Raw genomic sequence first — 19,476 nt, forward strand, 5'->3', positions numbered from 1 at the left:
TTATGACTAAGGATTATAATGCTAATTAGATTGTTTGGTTTAATATTTTTCATATCATAGTTATTTGCATATTATTTTTTTATTTTAGTTAAAATGTCAGGAGACATTTTCCTCTTACACAGGGAGAATGTCACAGGATCATTATTTACTATGTTTACTATGGTTTAATTTGCGCATGCGTCATTTCTTTCATTCATCCATTCATGGGTTGTAAGTTCATGACCTCTGATGTCATACGGTGAGTATGGAATGCGTATGGGTGTGTTTGACTGGTTTTTCCAGTCACTGCGCATGGCTGGCGCGAATTTTATTAACCCTTGCATGAAATAATATTTTTATCACTTCTTATGAAAACCCTCGCAGAGACAGACGTTACAACTGACTTACATCGTATGTAACCTACCCTTATATATATAGGAGTGTTAAATTCTGTCTACATGGTAAGTTATTTTAATTAAACTATTTTATAATCAGTAAATTAAATTCTGAATTAAATAATGATATAAATCTCAGTTAAAATATTTAATGTGTGAATGAACGGTACGTAAGGTATTCATATTTATTGTAGACCACCATTGATGATATATACCATACCATATTGCTATAATTCCACTTGAAGTGAAGAATCATAATTAAAATATAATTGAACAATTTATATGAGCTGTTTGTGTTTTGGAGAAATACGAATTCACGTATTGTGACTTTAATAAGAAAAGTTACACCCTATGACAAATATAAGAAAGAAATATACAGGAACAAAAATCTAGAAGATATAATTATTATCTATTATAAATAAATGCGTCATGTTCAATATTATACCATGCTAAAACAGAGGAAATTCGAACTAATTTTTTTTTCTCCAGATGCCTTATAAACAGTGCTTATGTGACTGTTTTTGGTCCTTAGCCATAAACATTAAATGGGAAATAGACATTCATGGAGGATTTTTAAATATTTTCTGTGATCAATGTCTATCATGAGCTAAATTAAATAAAAAAACAGAGGAAATTCGAATCGTACATAATATGACCTCGATTGGACAGGGAATAAATAATCTGTCTCTAACCCCCTACCGCCACGAATAAGAGTACTGTTGTTGACTTTAATGTGATGTTTGGAAATAAATATTGTCCTTCACCGACATAAAAAATAAATAATCCGACTCGAAAGAGTTTGTCAGCGCCCCCCCCCCCCTCCCCCGAATCACTTAGTCGTCCCTTTAATGCCTCTGAAGCAAGGCGCTTGACGTTTTTAACCTTTTTCATTATAAATAAAAATTTCCCTACTAAAATATAATTATAGTAGGGAATTTTTTATTCATAATGAGAAAGGTTAATAACGTCAAACGCCTGTGCTCTGAAGGCTACATGATGAGGTGTATTTCATTTCGCCCTTAGTTTCCTCTGCAATGTACGTGTTCGCGTCAAAATTTATGACCTGACGTAATAAACTCTCTTGCATGGTTGTCGTCATAGTACTCATATTTGAAATAACATTCACGTAGCATTCATTGCTTTTGTACATTATGTCCCAGGATTTTGCAATGCACTGACTGTAATCGGGTTTGATGATGGCTGTTGCATACCAATTTCTACATATCAATGACAGGAATATATGCAAAGACCACGTGGACCAACATTGTTTTGATTTGGTTGAAATTCGTATTAACCTAGAAAATCAACGAGGTTTCAATGTAATCACACAGGAGTGGCACGCCTTTCACATATTTTTCCGGCTGGAATGATTATTTTTAGTATATTCTTTATTCTACCTAAGGGAAAGTAAATAAATGTAATTAATGAGGAAAACTTGTTTTGAACAGGCTCCGGGTTAAATATTTGGGGGGAGGGGGTTTCTGTCTAGTGTCCAAAACTAGCTATGAGGATGTCTTGATCCTCATGAAGAAAGGAGTGCATAAACAAAAATAATATTTACAGACATCTGATTTATTTTTCAACGGGAAAATTAAGCGGTCCAGCTTTGTTTTATATTACTGAGTATCAGTGTTTTATAAATTCTTTTGTGTTTAAACCAAATTCCATGTAGTTTTGACCAAATCAAATAAATCTCAGACATGCATGTAAATACTAGTACAGTCATGTATTGAATGTTTTTTAAAAATATTAATAATCATTATATATCCTCTAATCTTGGCATGAAAAAAGCACTTGATACTCTATTGCTTTCCACTCACTAGACCTTAAGGGTTCCTTCTGCTAGAAAATAATGTCCGGGAACTTTTTAACCAAAATCAAAAAGACAATGTGTACAAAAGGCCATAATAAAAATATTCCTAGATTCTCATCCCCGCCCGCCCCGATTTTTTACCCCCGCCTCGATTTTTTATATTTCTGTTTTCATTCATCTTAATTCTGATCGGGATCGGTATTCATCTACCACTCTACTTTCGTTTTAAATCCCGCGAAAGTCGACATGATTTTGACAGCTGAAAAGATGGTAATTGCTGTAATACATGCGTATATATGTTAAACAAGGGTCATTGGTTGAAAAAGATTGATGATGATGTGAAGTAAGAGATAATTGAACCTTTACTATGACTTTTATTCGGGTATTGTAGATAAAATTACACCGATTGACCAGGTCAATAAAAAATCTGCAGAATTGAAAAAATATAAAATATAAAATAAAAGCCGCCCGCCCGCCTCGATTTTTGAAAAAATTCGGATGAGAATCTAGCAATTTATTTATTATGGCCAAACCGGAATATTTGTTTAAATTTATCAAAGTACATGTATTGTATATTTTTTTACGCACAAATACTATTGGATAATAGGGTTCTCACTTCTTAAAGACATTGATTAGCCCCTGTGATGTTTCCCGAAGTCACGTAATACTTTTTGGCTTTGTTTGATATGAAGTTTTTCTTTTCTCCATTGCAATTTGCGATTCCATAATTCTCGGTATTACGATTTCTAAAATATTGCTCTGTGCATAGTGACATCAATTCAGTTTCCCATGTTATTCCCGGTAAATGTGGATTAGAAACCCCAAAATATTGAGACATAACACTTATTATTACATGATTGAATAATTCCCACCTTTCTGACTGGCTGAGATCCAACTATGTGGTAGAAACACTGTATATTTACCTGCACATGACGTTCCGTGTGAATATAAGAATTTATGTCTTCTACATTGATCTAAAAATAGATCGGGGAATTCCATTTAAACGGCTATGACATTTTCTCATGTGAACAAAACCTAAGCGAATATATATTTTCGGGTGAGGGTGGTTAGAGGGGATGCAGGACCCCTTCCAACACTTTTACTAAACAACAATTTTTACGTTTTTCGCCTGTCAGTTTTCCCTGATAATATTCCTTCCTTTCAAGATCTTTGGGCTCGCTGAATAGTGTACTCCTCAGATGGCTAAATCATTGTATTGAATTAAAACAACACAAATAATTGTATAGCATTGTCCTAAAAACAACTGCAATAATTGTATAGAATATGAAGGTGAGAAATTTAGGACTACCGAAGTTTGTAGAACTCGTGTTAATAAATTCTTTTAACAAAAATTGTTAATATGTTCACAACAAACAAAGGAATCGGTGTTTAATCATTTCATTTTAGGATAAGCTGTGGTTGACTATTTGTGCGTAATCAGAAGAGAACTAATGGGACTTTACCCTCTGACAGTGACATCAGTGATACAGTGTATTATAGAAAATATAGCGTCACTGCAAGGAAATTTTGACTGAGATGGCGTTCCATAGAGATTTACGCTTTTTAAGTTTAATAACTAATCATTTTCATAATAAAGGTCTTGCTCTAGTGGAATTTGGAAATCAACAACTATTAAAACTATTGTAGGCCTACATATTTTAAACTATTTTCCTACTGAAGTCTAATTTAAAAAAAAAAAAAGGTGTAGACCTATGATGGATTAAAGGCCTAGAGGCTAATAAACTGTAGCCTCTTCATGTTGAAACGTTATATTGTATCAAAAAGTATAACATGATATCGTGACTTATTTTCGTTTTCCCCTTAATCAATAATTAGTAATATTATATAGGAAACTTGTCAAAAAATATTACTCTTCGAACTTTTGGCGAAATAATTCTTATGTATGACGACTTTAGTTAAAAATGACGTCAACAGCGAGTAGTATGGTGCGGCATACCAGCTATAAAGTGAAAGTCATATTTCATTATTTTTGAAGTCAACTACTATGAAAACTACGCGTCCGATTTTTTCCGATTTTTTTATGGAGTTATATTATGCTATAAGAAGAAACACTACTATGAGAAAAATTCTGTTGCAATTAGTTTGAGGTCAAATTTATATTCTAATGCAATTGTTTTGTAAAACACTTTTTCATTGGCTAATGCACTGATGTTTGAAGCAGTAAAATGAGCATTAACGAGCGTGAAAGCTTTTTCATTGTGACGTCATAATAGAGCGACGCAAAAACACAATGCTCCGTGACGTATTTCATGTAACAAAATTCATCAAAATAAGACATACAACAAACAAAATGCATGGATTGCATTAGAATGGGAATAACTGATCTCCTAATTTGGTATTTGCGACCGTTAATGCTGATTTAACGGTCGCAAACATCCGTTTTACCGGCTCCGCTTACGCGTCGCCGGTAAAACTCAGTTTGCGACCGTTAAATCAGCATTAACGGTCGCAAATGCCAAATTAGGAGATAGTTATTCCCTAATTGACTGGACTATAAAAAAAATAGACTCGATACACTAAAGAAAATTATTAAACAAAAAATAATTACTTTATTTTCAAAATAGAGCTCATTTACGCCTGCAAACGTAATATTTGGGAAAAAAATGGGCTGTATTATTCAGGATGAATTTTAATCCACGTTTCCATTGATGTATCAGTGACGTCATATACCTGACTAATACTGCGTCACAATCAAATAGTTACAAGAATTCCAGAAAAGTTTGTAAATTCTTTGCGTAAACGTGCGAAGAAAAATAATTAAAAATAAGTAATTTCTCCTTTTCTGTTCAATTACTCTACACAGTGCAATATCCAAAATTTTAAATATTTTTTTTTTTCATACATTTTTTTAATAGTAGGATATGCACAAAAATGATTAATTTTTACAGTGTTTTTATTGAACATTTCTTATGTAATTGGGATGTGAAAGTTTTTTCTTCTGATAATCAAGGAATCGTGAATATTTTAGATTTACGCAAAATTTAATTTAACGAAGTTGAGATGTTTACTTCATGATATTTGTAAAATCTTTAATATATTTATCTATGCAGTCAAATTAAAATAAACAAGCAGCGGTACGAGTAAAAATATAAAACAAAAAACCCTGAAAATAACTTACAATAATATTTATTGCGGAAGATTAATGCTGAACTCCCCACTTCAATTTGAAACTAAAACGGAAGATGGTTCAGTGAAATGTTTCTGGTTTTTTTTTTTTTTTTTTTTTGATATAATGTGGAGATCGAAATAATTACATACTCACGTTTAATATGGAGTTAAAATATGTAGCTATATTGGCCAATTCTAAAATGTTTTTATATTCATGAAACCTGTTTTTGAAAAAAATGATGCCATGATGCCGCCCCTCCCCCCCCCCCCCTTTTGCATTTTGATTGCGATTTATGGGCTCTTAAATAATGATGAATATGAAAGAATTTCTTTTATTTACATGAAAAAATTTGTAAAAGAAGAATATATAGGTGAAAAGGATTAACAGATGACAGGTTGAAAAAACTTGGATAAACCCGAGACTATACACATAAAAATATTTTCTGTATTTACACTGTAGGTACGTACAAGAATAATTTCGCCACTAATAGAATTTAACTCCCTATTAATTCCTGAGAAAATATTAATAAAAGAAAAAAAATTACTTTGAAATAAGATATTTAATGCAGCTAAGCTGTCTTCTCTGAGTTGCTACATAATGCATGTACAAACACTTATTTAATTGCCGAGTATCAAGAAATCAAAGATGTTTTACATGTACACGGTAATCATCACTGTAATCTAGTACGTAAAAGACATGATGAATTTAGATGATTATATACATTTGAATATATGGACAAAATCATTTAAAACATTTTACTGAATGAAAAGAAACAGATAGGCACCATACCCGATTGAAATAAAACCGATCCCGATCGAAAATAATTCAAAATTTATAAAGTTGACAAACTAAAGGCAACTGCCACCTATAAGACATGGATAAAAATAAATAAAGTAAATTTTGAACTATATAACAACAAAAGAGCCAAATTTAACAATACAATTAAAGTATTTTCTTCTTTATATAATTCCGATCGGGATAGGTTTAATTTGGGAAAAATCATAGCTAGTAGGTGAATTTGAATCCTCTTATTTATGGAATGCCATATACGACAGCCAACTGCTGACTGCAAACTGTCAGCTGCTTACTGCCAACTGCCACACATATTTGAATAAATTTTATATTTGTATTGATATTTATATGAATTTTCACAAAATTGGGGAAAAAAGGCACGGATCCAGGACATTTTTCCAAGGGGGTCACCGTGGTAAAATTGAATCGAATAAAGTGACCAATATGTTTTTTCTAATGTAATATTCAATATATGCGGTTGATAAAGTACATTGAATAAAATGACCAATATGTTTTATCTTATGTATCATTCAATATATGCGGTTGATAAAGTACATTGTTATTTTTTTTAAATTTGTTTGTTTTCCTATTTGAAATAGGTAATGAATGACTATTTTCTGCTTTTAATATTTAAAGAAGCCCCCCTCCCCCGGAGACAACGAAACCTTTGAAGAGAGAATAATAATATACAATTATAGCCTTTTGATGAGGTCAATCCCTCGATATATAGACCTTAGAGAAAGCATATCGACCGAGCACGAAGTGCGAGGTTGATATGCTTTCTCTAAGGTCTATATATCGAGGGATTGTACCGAATCAAAAGGCTATAATTGTTTTATTATTTTTTATCAGTTAATAAGAAATGTCTTTAAATCTTTCTTTCTTATAATCCGTACCTTCTAATTCAAGGCATTGTTATGTCATTGCATTATGACGTCACAGTAATGAAAACCAGCTGCAGTAACTGTTTTTAGAAACATCAAGTCTATAATGACTATTGTGACGTCAGCACTATTGTTGCTTCACAGAAGAACGTTTCCAAATTTAGAAACAGCAGGTTTATAAATTTTTAAAATAGAAACGTCGAGTCTGTAACAGTTTTTATACCTGATCATGTGATCCAGTTTGAGCCAATCAGATAGTTTGAACAATTCAGAAAAATAATAATAATAAATATTTGTCGTTGTGCAGAGAAAGATGTTTTGAAAATAAATTTGCTTTTTCCATATATTCTATAGTTAAAAATTTCCTCAAATTAAAGATGCATAGATCGGGGGGGGGGGGGCATTTAAAATTTGTTCAGTCATACGTTAAATAGACTAAACGAACTAGCGGTATAACTGACCTTGGACCCTCCACTTAGAAAACGCCAATCAAACATTTATAATATTTCTTTGTTTGTACAAATAAAATATGTTTTACATGCATAGATCTAGAAAAAAAGGGGTCCGGAACACCCCTCTGAAATTTGTAAAGTTATTTAATGCAGAAACTTAACCAACTAAAAGTTATTTTGTATAAAATAAATCAGCTAAAAGGGACCTTAGACCTTAGACCCCTACCTCCCCAACCTAAAATGTGGATTCGTGTTAAGTTGGTATGAAAAAATGTCATACACATGAAGGTATGACGCATAAGAACCCCCTCTCCCCAGCCGAAATAAATTTTCACATTTAGGAAAGGACTTTACGTACATGTACTTTTTTCTTGTCAAGAAATTTCTGGGTTGGACTTTTTTTTACCAGTGTGACCCTCTTGGAAAAAATGTCCTATAGATCCGCGACTTTTTTTTTAAATTTACATAAGTATCAATATAAAAATAAAATTTATTCAAATATGTGAGGCAGTTGGCAGTAAGCAGCTGACAGTTGCATTCCATACTTATTTTCTTCAATATACTTGTTCCCACCAATTTTATGAAGTGACTCAAAAGTTTGTACTTTGTATTCATATTAACATGAGGAAAAAATTTTGTCATAGTAATGTATTGGCTTTTATAACGTATCAAAAATCGGATACTGAATTCAAAAAGTGACTTGCTAAACTCAAGTTTGGACCACATAATTTTTTTCTAAAGAAATATAATTTGGAGTCTTATTTATTAAGAAATAAAAGATAGGAGTCTATGCTATAGATAATATTGATTAATACACCCAGCTTTTAAGTATTTGTTACAAATAAAACAAAATAAAAACGTAGTGTTTTTTTTTACCCTCATGTTGACCTTTTTGCACTTAAAATTAGACATTTACCAAAAATAGGACTAGAGAACCACTAAAAAAATTTTTGATGTTCTCATGTATTAACACTTGCTTAAATGAGTCTACATGCAAAAAATAATAAAAATCCATGACATGCGATGTGCCACCTATTGCCTGGTTTTTCGGTGGACAGCCTCTTAAAAAGTTGCAGAATACATCAATTTTCAGTGGAATTTTCTTTCAGAAAACATACTCTGCCACCGTCGCCCAGAAACATTTTGAGATATGTGATTTTTCATAGCATAAAACATAATATATTAAAAAATTAAAGTGGGCGACGGTGGCAGACACTAGTTTCTAAAGGAAAATTAGCACAGAAACGAGTCATTTTGAGGCTTTTCTGCATTTAACTTAAAAAACGTACCAAATTAATGACGTCATATTTCAAGAAAGGTCCTTCTCCTTGCCATATTCTTTATTGATTTATCATATTCATCAACTCAACTACTGTTAAAGCCAATTTCATAACTTTTTAAGAACATTAAATTTTTTGGGCGCAATAAAGCTCAAACCGTACTTTCTTCTTTAAGTGCCTCTTCCCAAATGAACATTTGAAGACTCCCTCCTCAATTGGAGAATCCCCCGAAGACTGCACATTCAGCCTCACTAAATTATCCACTGATAAAACATTGTGAAGCAAGATGTGGCTTTGTAGAAATATATCTCTTATTTTAAGGAAATAAAATTTCTTCAATTACATATCTAAAATTAAAATAACAAATTCGCTAGAGTTAGATAAACATTTTATTTTTAATGATTTAGAGCCTCAAGCATAAAGAAGTTTACCAAAACATTCAAATGTTAGTATTTATAAAAATACATTTTGTTAACAGTCAACTAAACAGTTCTTTTATTAATTACTGCTAACTTGAATAAACAAAAATGAGCACTAATACAACTGCACTTGGTGCAAATATTTTTTCCAACTTATACATGTTATACTTTGTTTGAAATTTCTGAAATTTACAGCAAAACATGGCTGCAGACTATCATGTGTGTTTTAATAATACTTATACATGTGTATTATTATTTCTTTGAATTTCCACCAATACAATAAGTGTATGAATATAAACTAGAAAATGTAGTTAGTCATAAACAGATCAACCAGTATCCTGACAAAAGTAGCTATATTATCTGAAAAAATTTAAAAGAATATTTTTCATGTATATTTCCATTTAAAAAAAGTTATTATTGGCCCCAAACTTAGTTCACAATGAGTACCGGGTAAAAGAAGAATAAATGCTTATGGACACCATCTGTAAATTAAAGCACATTTCACCTGTTTATAAATATATTTATTATTGTGATGAAAATTATTGATTCATAGCTATGTTCATGAGAAACAAGAAATGTTTAGAATGAAACTATGTATATGTAATTGCTCAAGAGAGTTGCTTGTTCATACAGTGGATGATGTAACAATATGCTAAAAAAAGAATATTTTCATATCTACACAAGAAACACTGATTTCCGAAAAGAAGGTATTTCAAATACTATCAACAGCTTGATATTACATGTAGCATTTACAAAATGCATATTACCAGACATTTAATATAACTTTCAACTAGAGGTACTGTGGGCAACGAGCTCACTAAATGATACCCCCGCTTCCCATATGATTATAATGACAAAGTCCCTGTTTTGCTATTGGAGACCCGAAATAAGTGTCAGATCAAAAAGTAAAATAGGAGGTCACAATGGCATTATGTAATAAAGTATGTGAAAGTATCATTAATAGTATGTGAAAGTATCATTAAATTTTATTCAGTGGTATAGGAGGAGTTGTGGATAAGAGATGGACATCCTTCAACATTACACAAAAAAAATGGCAGTGTCAATGTTTTACTCTAGAAAACCAAAAATGTGTGTCCAATCAAAAAATAAAATAGAAGGTGCACAATGGCACTATATAACAAAGATTCTGTGAAAATCTCATTAAATTCCTTTCAGTGGCATGAGAGTAGTTGCAGATAAGAGATGGGTACCCCAAAGCGTAACAGACAGACGGACATCCTGATTACTATATACCCTCCCGCTTTTCAAGCCGGGGGTACAATAAGATACATATATTTTGATCTTTGAATTTTTCATAACCAGAATTACATGTACAAGCTTCAAAAAGATGAGTAAAAATGATAACTGAACAACAGAATTTTAGACTTTTGTCATATAATTTGCACAAAGACTTTGACAATGACAATGCACATCATAAATGAAACTGTACTGGTGGACATATGGTGGATGAACCCAAGGAGAAATTAAAATAAAATGGACAGACATAAAAACTGAACAATGTAGTGCCTGTTAAGTGGAGAATGAATTATTACAAATAATGTAATATGTATACAACCTACATTTATAAACATATTATAGAAAATATGAGCATGTGAAAGACAACCACAGAAAAAAAAAAAATAACAAAAAATAAAAAATTATCTTCCAATATTACAGAGGAAATCAAATTGATCATAAAGAATGTGATTTCCACTGATGATCTGCAGCATCATATAAGTCATGGTACCATGTGACACACAAATACACAACAATAAGAGATCATTAACAAAATAATAATATAAGTATTTTTTCTTGAAAAGGCAAATTAATTCAATAAAATCACTAACCTAATAAATAGACATAAAAAGGTATAATTGACACATGCTTTTGTCTTCTTTGACGGACAGAAAAATAAATCTTAATGAAACTCTCTAATCTAGATCTAATTCTTAATTCTAAAACACTGGGATATCAAATTTAAATAAAGATTGAGTTTCTGTAAACATGTCCCTAAGTGTAAAAATAATAAAATCATGCTCTCATTGGTTGAAGTTCTGAATCATCTGTGTATTCTAAAACCTCATAAGGAGAACACATGGGCAATCCTATCTTACAACACAACCATCCATAAAAACCTTTCTCAAAATCTAAAAACTCTATCTTCCACCTAAAAAAAGACCAAGAGATCTGAATAAATGCGGCAAATAGCGCTATTCCTAAGGAACTCAATCCAACAGTTAGAGGGAAGGTAATGATGAGGATAGGACAGATGAATATCTTATGACAAACTGTTCTCTCTTCACTATAATAAATGTACAAGTTGTACCATGTCCAGGCACCATAGTAAAAGGCCACCGTTAATGATGGGAAAAAGGCAACCGGGATTAAAAGTACAGTCATGAGAGCTATATGTGGCCCCGCTGTAGCCACGCATAAACTGGAATCAGCTGATGAATCTGGGTCCATTACCTCGGTGTCTGTGTATTCAATTACTTCCACCTGCTCACAGTTATCCCCCTTGTGAGATGAGAACCGGACTACAGGAGGTTTTGGCTGCAGGGGGTAACCTGGTGTGACCTGATCTTTGTCACCGGAACTTTCTTTATAGTTTTTCTCTGTAACAGTGTCTTTTAGTGTTGTTTGGTCTTCCTCAGTTGAAATGACAGGTGTACTTTCATTTTCTATGTCTTGGTTTTCTTTATCTTTGTTGGATTCAGAGGCCATAGCATATCTACATTAAAAAAATATTAAATATACTAGTATACATCTTACTTTGACAGAAAATACCATAACAAAAAAAAAACATTTACCCGGGTATGGTCAACACCTTTTTCACTTTTAAATTTGATGCATGTTAGAAATTTGAAGCTCGGATCCAAGTAGTGTGATGGTAATGTGTAAAGGGAATAAGTTAAGCTTATAGCCAAGTCAATAACATAAATTTTAAAAATCTAATTTTTGCAAGAAAAGTTTTCCAGAAAAGTTATGATAAAATGCATTTTATAATGGTTGAACTCTGAGGCTAACCGAAGGTGAAAATGGAGCTTGTCACTCGAGATGGACGATCAACAGTCCCTAAAATATTGTGAGGATGACCAAAAGCAGTTATATTTTTAAAATGTTGCTGTAAGATAGAGTGCAACAGATGACAAGTGTGGAAAAATTCAGGTAATGCACAAAAATTGCATGAAAAAGATGGTGTTGGTTTAACGATGGCAACCCAATTCTCGGAAGTTTGCATATTTTTTTTCTAAGTTTAATGAAGTAAGGTAAATGATAAATTTATGACACTAAAGACAACATTCTGCCTGTCGACTGGCAAAATTTTTTCATATGTTTTTTTTAATAAAAATCGAAGTTTTTAGAGTTTGAAGCGAGACACTGAGGAATTAATGGCGGCTCGTTAGGTCCCTTCTCCCCTATTATACTATATACCCGATTTTGCTAAGATTGTCTCGAGTCCATGTGATTCTGACTTAAAAAATATCATGGTATGAAAAAGAAAGAAGTACAATTGAATGTATATCATTTTCTTACATTTATTTTATACAACTGTTAAAAGCTTTAAAATGTTTTTAAACAATAATTTCTTTCATTCTCTGAGTATTACTTTGGTATGTATGCAAAAAGTTATTTACAAGCTTCTAGAGTGAATGAGGCTGTCAGCATGTTCATTTGTGAAACATTCAGCAGGTCCAGCACAATCTCTTGATTAAGCTATATAGCTTGATTTAGCTATATAGCTTTATTTATTTTTGAAATCATTTATTTTTGAAATCTTTCATTTTCTCTAATGATATCACCTATCTCATTTTATTTCATTGTTTTCTAGTGTTTTTTTTTTTCCTTTAACCTCACAATATGCATATCTTGCCTATGTAGGTAGGGACTGACCCAATCACTAGGCAGGATGTGTATTGATGAGGAACATAAATTACTTTAAAATTATTATTATTATTATTTATTTTTATTTTTTTTCTTTCCTTCGTTCTCAATTTGGTTTAGCTATGTCTGTGTGAATTTTAAATTTCCTAAACTTTCAAATTTATTCAATTATCGGTTTTATTTATGTATTTATTTTTAATATTATTAATAATACAATTAGTTATTTTTATCTGAATTCATGAATTAAACTTAGTGCTTAATTTTATTACATGTACTATCATATGACTTTTATTTATTTATTTATAATACTCACATTATATTTATTTTTGTTTCTCTTAATGCAATGATATTGCTTTTCAAGTTGTCTATTTTTCTTTAACTTATTCTAAAGAAACTATAAATTCTTAAAATTTGTTAAAATTCTTAAAATTCATCTTATCTGTCATAACTTTTGTATGTGTATATATGTACATGTGTTTTTGCATGATAATTTATGTGTAAACATCTTTCTGTGATATTTTAACTGTGATAGTCGGTTTAAGAGCTCTACAGAGCTCATGTTTATTGTTATGTATGTATACAATGCCGACTTTAAATAAAATTTACTTACTTACTTACTTACTTATTAAGCTATTCAGAATAGCTTGATTAAGCTATTTTCTCAGACTTTTTTCTCAAATGTGTTATTTTTTCAACATGTGCAAAAAGTCGCACCTAGGTGCAGTGGAAATATTAAACTTTGTTCTCTTCTAAATACAATGCATGTAAAAATCACTCACTAAATTGCGTCTCCTTGAGAGACTTTGTTCTCAAAGTTTTAAAAGTTTTGGGGCTATTGATGAGTGACCACACAGTTATTTCTTGAATGAAATTATAAAGGAGGCCAGTTATGGCCAACAGGATAATTGATTAGCAACAGTTCAGCACAATGAGAAGCAATCATACTTACCATATAATATAATAATAATAAAATATGAAGAGAAAAAAAATAAATAATAGAATACAATACACGCCTCACCGCACACATAGTTACTCAAACAATGGAAATTCATATTTTGCTTAAAGTATTCAACAGCAGCAATGTAAGAACTTTCTATGATTTAGGTTGTATTTTTGATAGTCCATAGTACATAGTATATATTTATTTATTCACCAATCAAGGGCTCTCTGGGGGCATATACAATTAAGAGACAAACAATATAATCATTATTATAACAATGCAAAATTGACATGATCCTCACTTGTAAAAGTTCTCAGATTTGAAATACTGATATACAGAGTAGTTCACAATGAAATATTAGCATTACATGTGGTAGTGTTAGATTAACGGCATCCTACTAGCTTGGGCTAGTGGGTTAACCCTTTAGCTCAATCGGTAGAGCACTGGACTGGTAAGCCAGAGGTCCCGGGTTCGATCCTCAGCAGAGGCACAAACTTGTCTCTGTTAAATTTGGCGCCCACGTTGGGACCCGGATGTTCTCTGGCGGGTGAGAGTGATTGCCCCCAGAACTTCACCCCACAGGCGTCAGCACTCCAAAAGAGATGAGGACATCTCATTCTCTGGAGGGGGACAATGTGGTAGTGTTAGATTAACGGCATCCTACTAGCTTGGGCTAGTGGGTTAACCCTTTAGCTCAATCGGTAGAGCACTGGACTGGTAAGCCAGAGGTTCCGGGTTCGATCCTCAGCAGAGGCACAAACTTGTCTCTGTTACATTACATATAATATAATAATAGCGAGCGCAGCGAGCGTCGCGAAGCGACGCTCGTCACTGTGAGCTCTTAAAGCAACGCCTGTGCGAAGAGAAAATTCGGACTACTGCACATTCATTCGATAGAATTTTTTGATGCCGTAATTTCGACCCACAATGCATCACTTGTTTTAGCTACGTTCTCGCGAGAATAACAACAAATGTTCAACAAAAAGTTTACCCGCCTTGATTTAATGGATATATATTGAAGATAAATAGAAAACGAAACGTTCTTCATTAACTTTCAGCACTGTTCAGGCTTTTTCTTAGAGTCTAGACGCACCAAATGTCACGTGCGGTTTGACGAGCCCAATCTAAATTAAAACAATAGAAGAGTTTGCGCTCGCTCTAACGGTCGCACCATCAACATATTAATAAAATATGAAGAGAAAAAAAATAAATAATAGAATACCAATACATATATGAATAGTCAAATACTTGAGACTTTTTGTTTATTTCTTTCAAAAAACTTTTTTGTGAAAAACTGCATATAAATAGCTTTATCAAGCTATTTTGAATAGCTTAATAAAGCTATATAGCTTTTTAAAGCTATATAGCTTTTTAAAGCTATATAGCTTAATCAAGAGATTGTGCTGGACCTGTTCAGTATGCTGGTTGGAGTAAACTGAAGCGCTGCTGACAAGTTATTGTAACAGGATTGGTTAAGGTATATATGCAAATAGGTTTAAACAACATAAGTGTTCAGTTACCTGCTATCATTACGACGACATTATGTCGTTTACTGCATCTGAAAATAAAGACAATGGGTAAATTCGGGAAAATTTGACGGCAATCAACGTTTCTAATATGCTTGAAAAACATATTATTCGAACGACAACGTTTTTGTTCCGGATAAAGAAGAAAAAAATATCAGCCGTAATTAGAATGAGATTCAACTTGTTTCTTTCTTTATCAGCATGTTATGCTTTATTTTTTTGAAAATTATTGCTTACTAATATTTATAAGACATTGATTATTACCTTACTACCGAGTTATTTTCTTATATAAAACATTTTTGTGACTATGATTTCAGTTTGAACTTTCGATCCGAATCCGGCTGACATCATTTTCCGGTAAGCCAAGTAGGCTAGACTATTTACATATTTTGTATTTTGTTATTGTGCATGTTTGTCACTGAGATGGTGTCCCGTTAAACAGTTTAGTTCATTGTAAGTGATTTGAAACAGATTGCACTGAAGTACGTGAACTCTTGTTAAAAGTGAACTCATTTAGTGAGTAATTTAGTCTTGTTCGAAACTGTAAACATTACTCACATGACCCAATACATCCTTGCAGTGTCAGGGGTCCTGAGTCAACACGTTGCTGTAGGACAATGTGTTGACCCAGGACCCCTGGCGTTGTGCAAATGGACCAAATAAGATTTGCAATCCTTTTAGTAACAGTAATTTGTAAGTTTTATCTAATTAATATTCCTTGAATGGAAGTCCTTCTTTCGTGGCTCTCATGACAGATTCACAACAGACATCAAGTATAGCTGCAGAGTAGGTGCAGATCTGTAGCTCACTAGTCGGAAAAAGTAGGATGGACCACGAGAGAGCTTTTGAGCCAACCACATTCTCTACCATTGACTTGTATATTCCTCTATTGCTGGCTCGCGTATATCAATGAAAGTGTTAGTCACAGTCGCACAGGATATATATCATTAGATACCCATGGGTGATCACGTAATATACTCATCACCCATGGGCAAACTCAACATAATATCATCGTATGCAATTAGTATGCGTGGGTTTTTTGATTGGCTGCTGCATATGCAGCATCGTGATGGCACATCAAAGAATCACAGGTATGCATATATGATAATGTTTGGAAATGTCAAACTCTTTTTCCTTAACACGTGAACATTGATTGCAAATGAATCCACTTGACAGTGCATTTAGCAGTTTGAGAAACGTACTCCTGTATAAGCTTTTAATGGTATTTAATGCCACTGACAAATTGTAAAATGTGTCTTTTATCGTTTTAAAACAAAATTTTCATGTTTTAAAGGAATCATAATATCACCATGAAAAGGAAACTTATGAATGTATTTTCAAAATTGAAGAGTTCCAGCTCTCTTACTGGTTGGTTGTCTATAATTGATGAATTTGCATAATAAACATCTATATTTTTTTGTCCCCCGCTTGAAAAGTGAAGGATATTAATTTGGATTTGTCCGTCCATCCGTCTATCCATCCGTCCGTCTTTCTGTCTGTCTGTAACACTTTCGTTTCCACACGATATCTCGAGAACCCTTTGAGCTTTCGCAATGAAATTTTGCATATCAACTCCCTATGGACTAAAGAAGAACCTTTTGATTTTGAGGTCAAAAGGTCAAAGGTTAAGGTAATAAATTCGCAAATTCTGTCTTTTATAACACTTTTGTTTCCGCGCGATTTCTCAAGAACTCTTTGCAATGAAATTTTACTTAACAACTCCCTGTGGCCGAAGGAAGACCGCTATTGATTTTGAGGTCAAAAGGTCAAAGTTCAAGATCGTAAATTTATACATTCTGTCTGTTTGAAACACTATCATTTCCTGGCGATATTTCAAGAAGATTTTGAGCTTTTGCAATGTAATTTTATACCAAAACTCCCTAGGACCTCTCTCACCCCTCTCAAAGTGTCCCGTCCCGTTTGTTTTATTAGTATTTATTGTATTACATGTCGGTATTTTTAGCACAGGGGCATGAGGAGAGTTATCACGTATAAAACAGGTTCTCAGTAGACTTTATATTCTTATTACATCTATTAGAACTGTTTAATAAAGGTTAAATTAGATATCATGCATTGTGTAAAATTTTGACAATATCAAACGTGAATATATACATGTATGTGACTTCATCTTTGCATATAATTTTCTCTAGTGAAAAGCGCCTCCGTGGTCTAGTGGTATGTCTCTCACTTCACATGTGAGAGGGCCCGGGTTTGCATCCCGGGCGATCTACCTTTTTTTTCGAAATACTTTTTTTTTTTACTAAATGATAGTATTCATGTGAAATGAAAAAAATTATGAGGTCTGGCTTGTACAAACTTATAAAATCATCATTACTGTACAGTGTGATAAATATTCCCTATAAAAAGAATCTTCTATACACATAATAAAGAACAAGAAAACATTGATGTAACCATCAATTGTCGCCCGGGAAATATGTAAAGTAAACAATGAAAATGAGTCTTGATCATCAAACCCTTCGATATGTGTGAAAAGGCATGCGTCTAATGGATGGAGACGATAGTCGCGAATATTTTGAAAACTTGTAGTCGGATAAAAATCAATCAAAAATGATACCATTTAAAACTTGATCAATTCCTCTAGTTAATGTTGGCTGCATAAAATATAAAATGAAGTTAGACACACGCATTACCTACATGTATATTTAAAAATGTATTTATTTTCAATTTTAGAATATAAAACACGAACTGTGCAGAGTACGTTTTTATCCGAGAAGTAAAATTCGATGTTCTCATAAAAGGGACCTGTCGTTTTTCGATAGTAAATGATAAGCAACTTTATATATCAAATATGAAAAACGTATATATTTTTACAGATTCACTTTATGGAAGTAAATATATCATGTATCTCGTAATTTATAAATGGAAAGAACATTCTGATTAACAATCTTTTCAATGTTTAGAAAACCTTTAATTCTAAATAACTACTCCCACCCCAATCCCCATACACTAACAATTAAACTTATATGTATAGAGCAGCCCGGTCCTCCGGGCTGCAATAAGCAATCAAACCTTTATATCCATATTGGCATATTTTATTTGCTTCATTATACATGTATACATTTAATAATTCTACAAATTTAGTCAAGGGGATCCGACCCCCCCCCCAACTGCGCATGGTTTACTTTCCCCTAAGCGGGGGACACAAATTCTCTGAATTAGCTTGTTAAATTTACCCACGGGTGCTAGGTTATCAATATCACCTGTGGGTATCTGACAATGCAAGAAATAGTGCGTTTGTTTTAATTCAGTAATTTTTTTACATTTAATATTTTTTGTGTTATGTATATAACTTTTCTTAGGTTCTATTTTCATGGTTTCCATCTAATGTTTACATGTTTAACCCCCTCCAATGAGCATGATTGTCGGTTTACACCTCTGACTTCTACAAGACTTTCGTATTGATTGGCAGAAAGCAAAACAGCAAAATTTCCTTGCAAAGACAACCCAAAGAAAATACTTTATATACAGTATTGAGGATGAAAAGCATAAAGTTGTTTTGTTTTTTATACCCCCCTACTCGGGTTCCTTTAAGTAAATTATTAAGATTTGAAATGAATAAAAAGTTTGCTTTTGAGTTGAGTTCAACTCACAGAGAATATCACTTTACTCTGCGTTTTTGTGTCGAAGGACATGATTGTTAGGGTCTGGGTAGCTGCATCTTCGCTAGCCAAGGGCTTCTGATACGCTACTCTTCTCATCTTCGCTAGCCAAGGGTTTCTGATGCGCTACTCTTCTCATCTTTGCTAGCCAAGGGCTTCTGATACACTGCTCTCCTTATGAACCCTTGGCATATGGTGCTGTGAAAAGAAGGGATTGTTTTCTTCATGTGATCTCAAATTTTGAACAGGTACGCATCATCAACTGAAATAAATAATGCATTTTAATCATGAAAGTTTTTAAAGAAAATTATAGAAGATATTGATTTTTCAATTGTTATTTAATGTGCAAATCTACATCTTC

The 19,476-nt window shown here is 32.6% G+C and overlaps 1 protein-coding gene across 1 annotated transcript; it reads right to left on the reverse strand.

Moving 5' to 3' along the window:
* Positions 1-11,175: 11,175 nt before the first annotated feature.
* Positions 11,176-14,586, reverse strand: LOC134266915 (uncharacterized). The gene is made up of 3 exons (XM_062749121.1): positions 14,465-14,586; positions 11,471-11,875; positions 11,176-11,311 (listed from the first exon to the last, which is right to left on the reverse strand). Exons 1-3 carry the CDS (start codon positions 14,584-14,586, stop codon positions 11,176-11,178), a joined length of 663 nt encoding a protein of 220 aa, XP_062605105.1.
* Between the last annotated feature and the right edge of the window lie 4,890 nt (positions 14,587-19,476).

This window comes from Saccostrea cucullata, unplaced genomic scaffold (genome assembly GCF_032062105.1).
Source record: "Saccostrea cucullata isolate Sc308-1 unplaced genomic scaffold, CSIRO_AGI_Scuc_v1 ctg19550, whole genome shotgun sequence".
Taxonomy (NCBI): domain Eukaryota; kingdom Metazoa; phylum Mollusca; class Bivalvia; order Ostreida; family Ostreidae; genus Saccostrea; species Saccostrea cuccullata.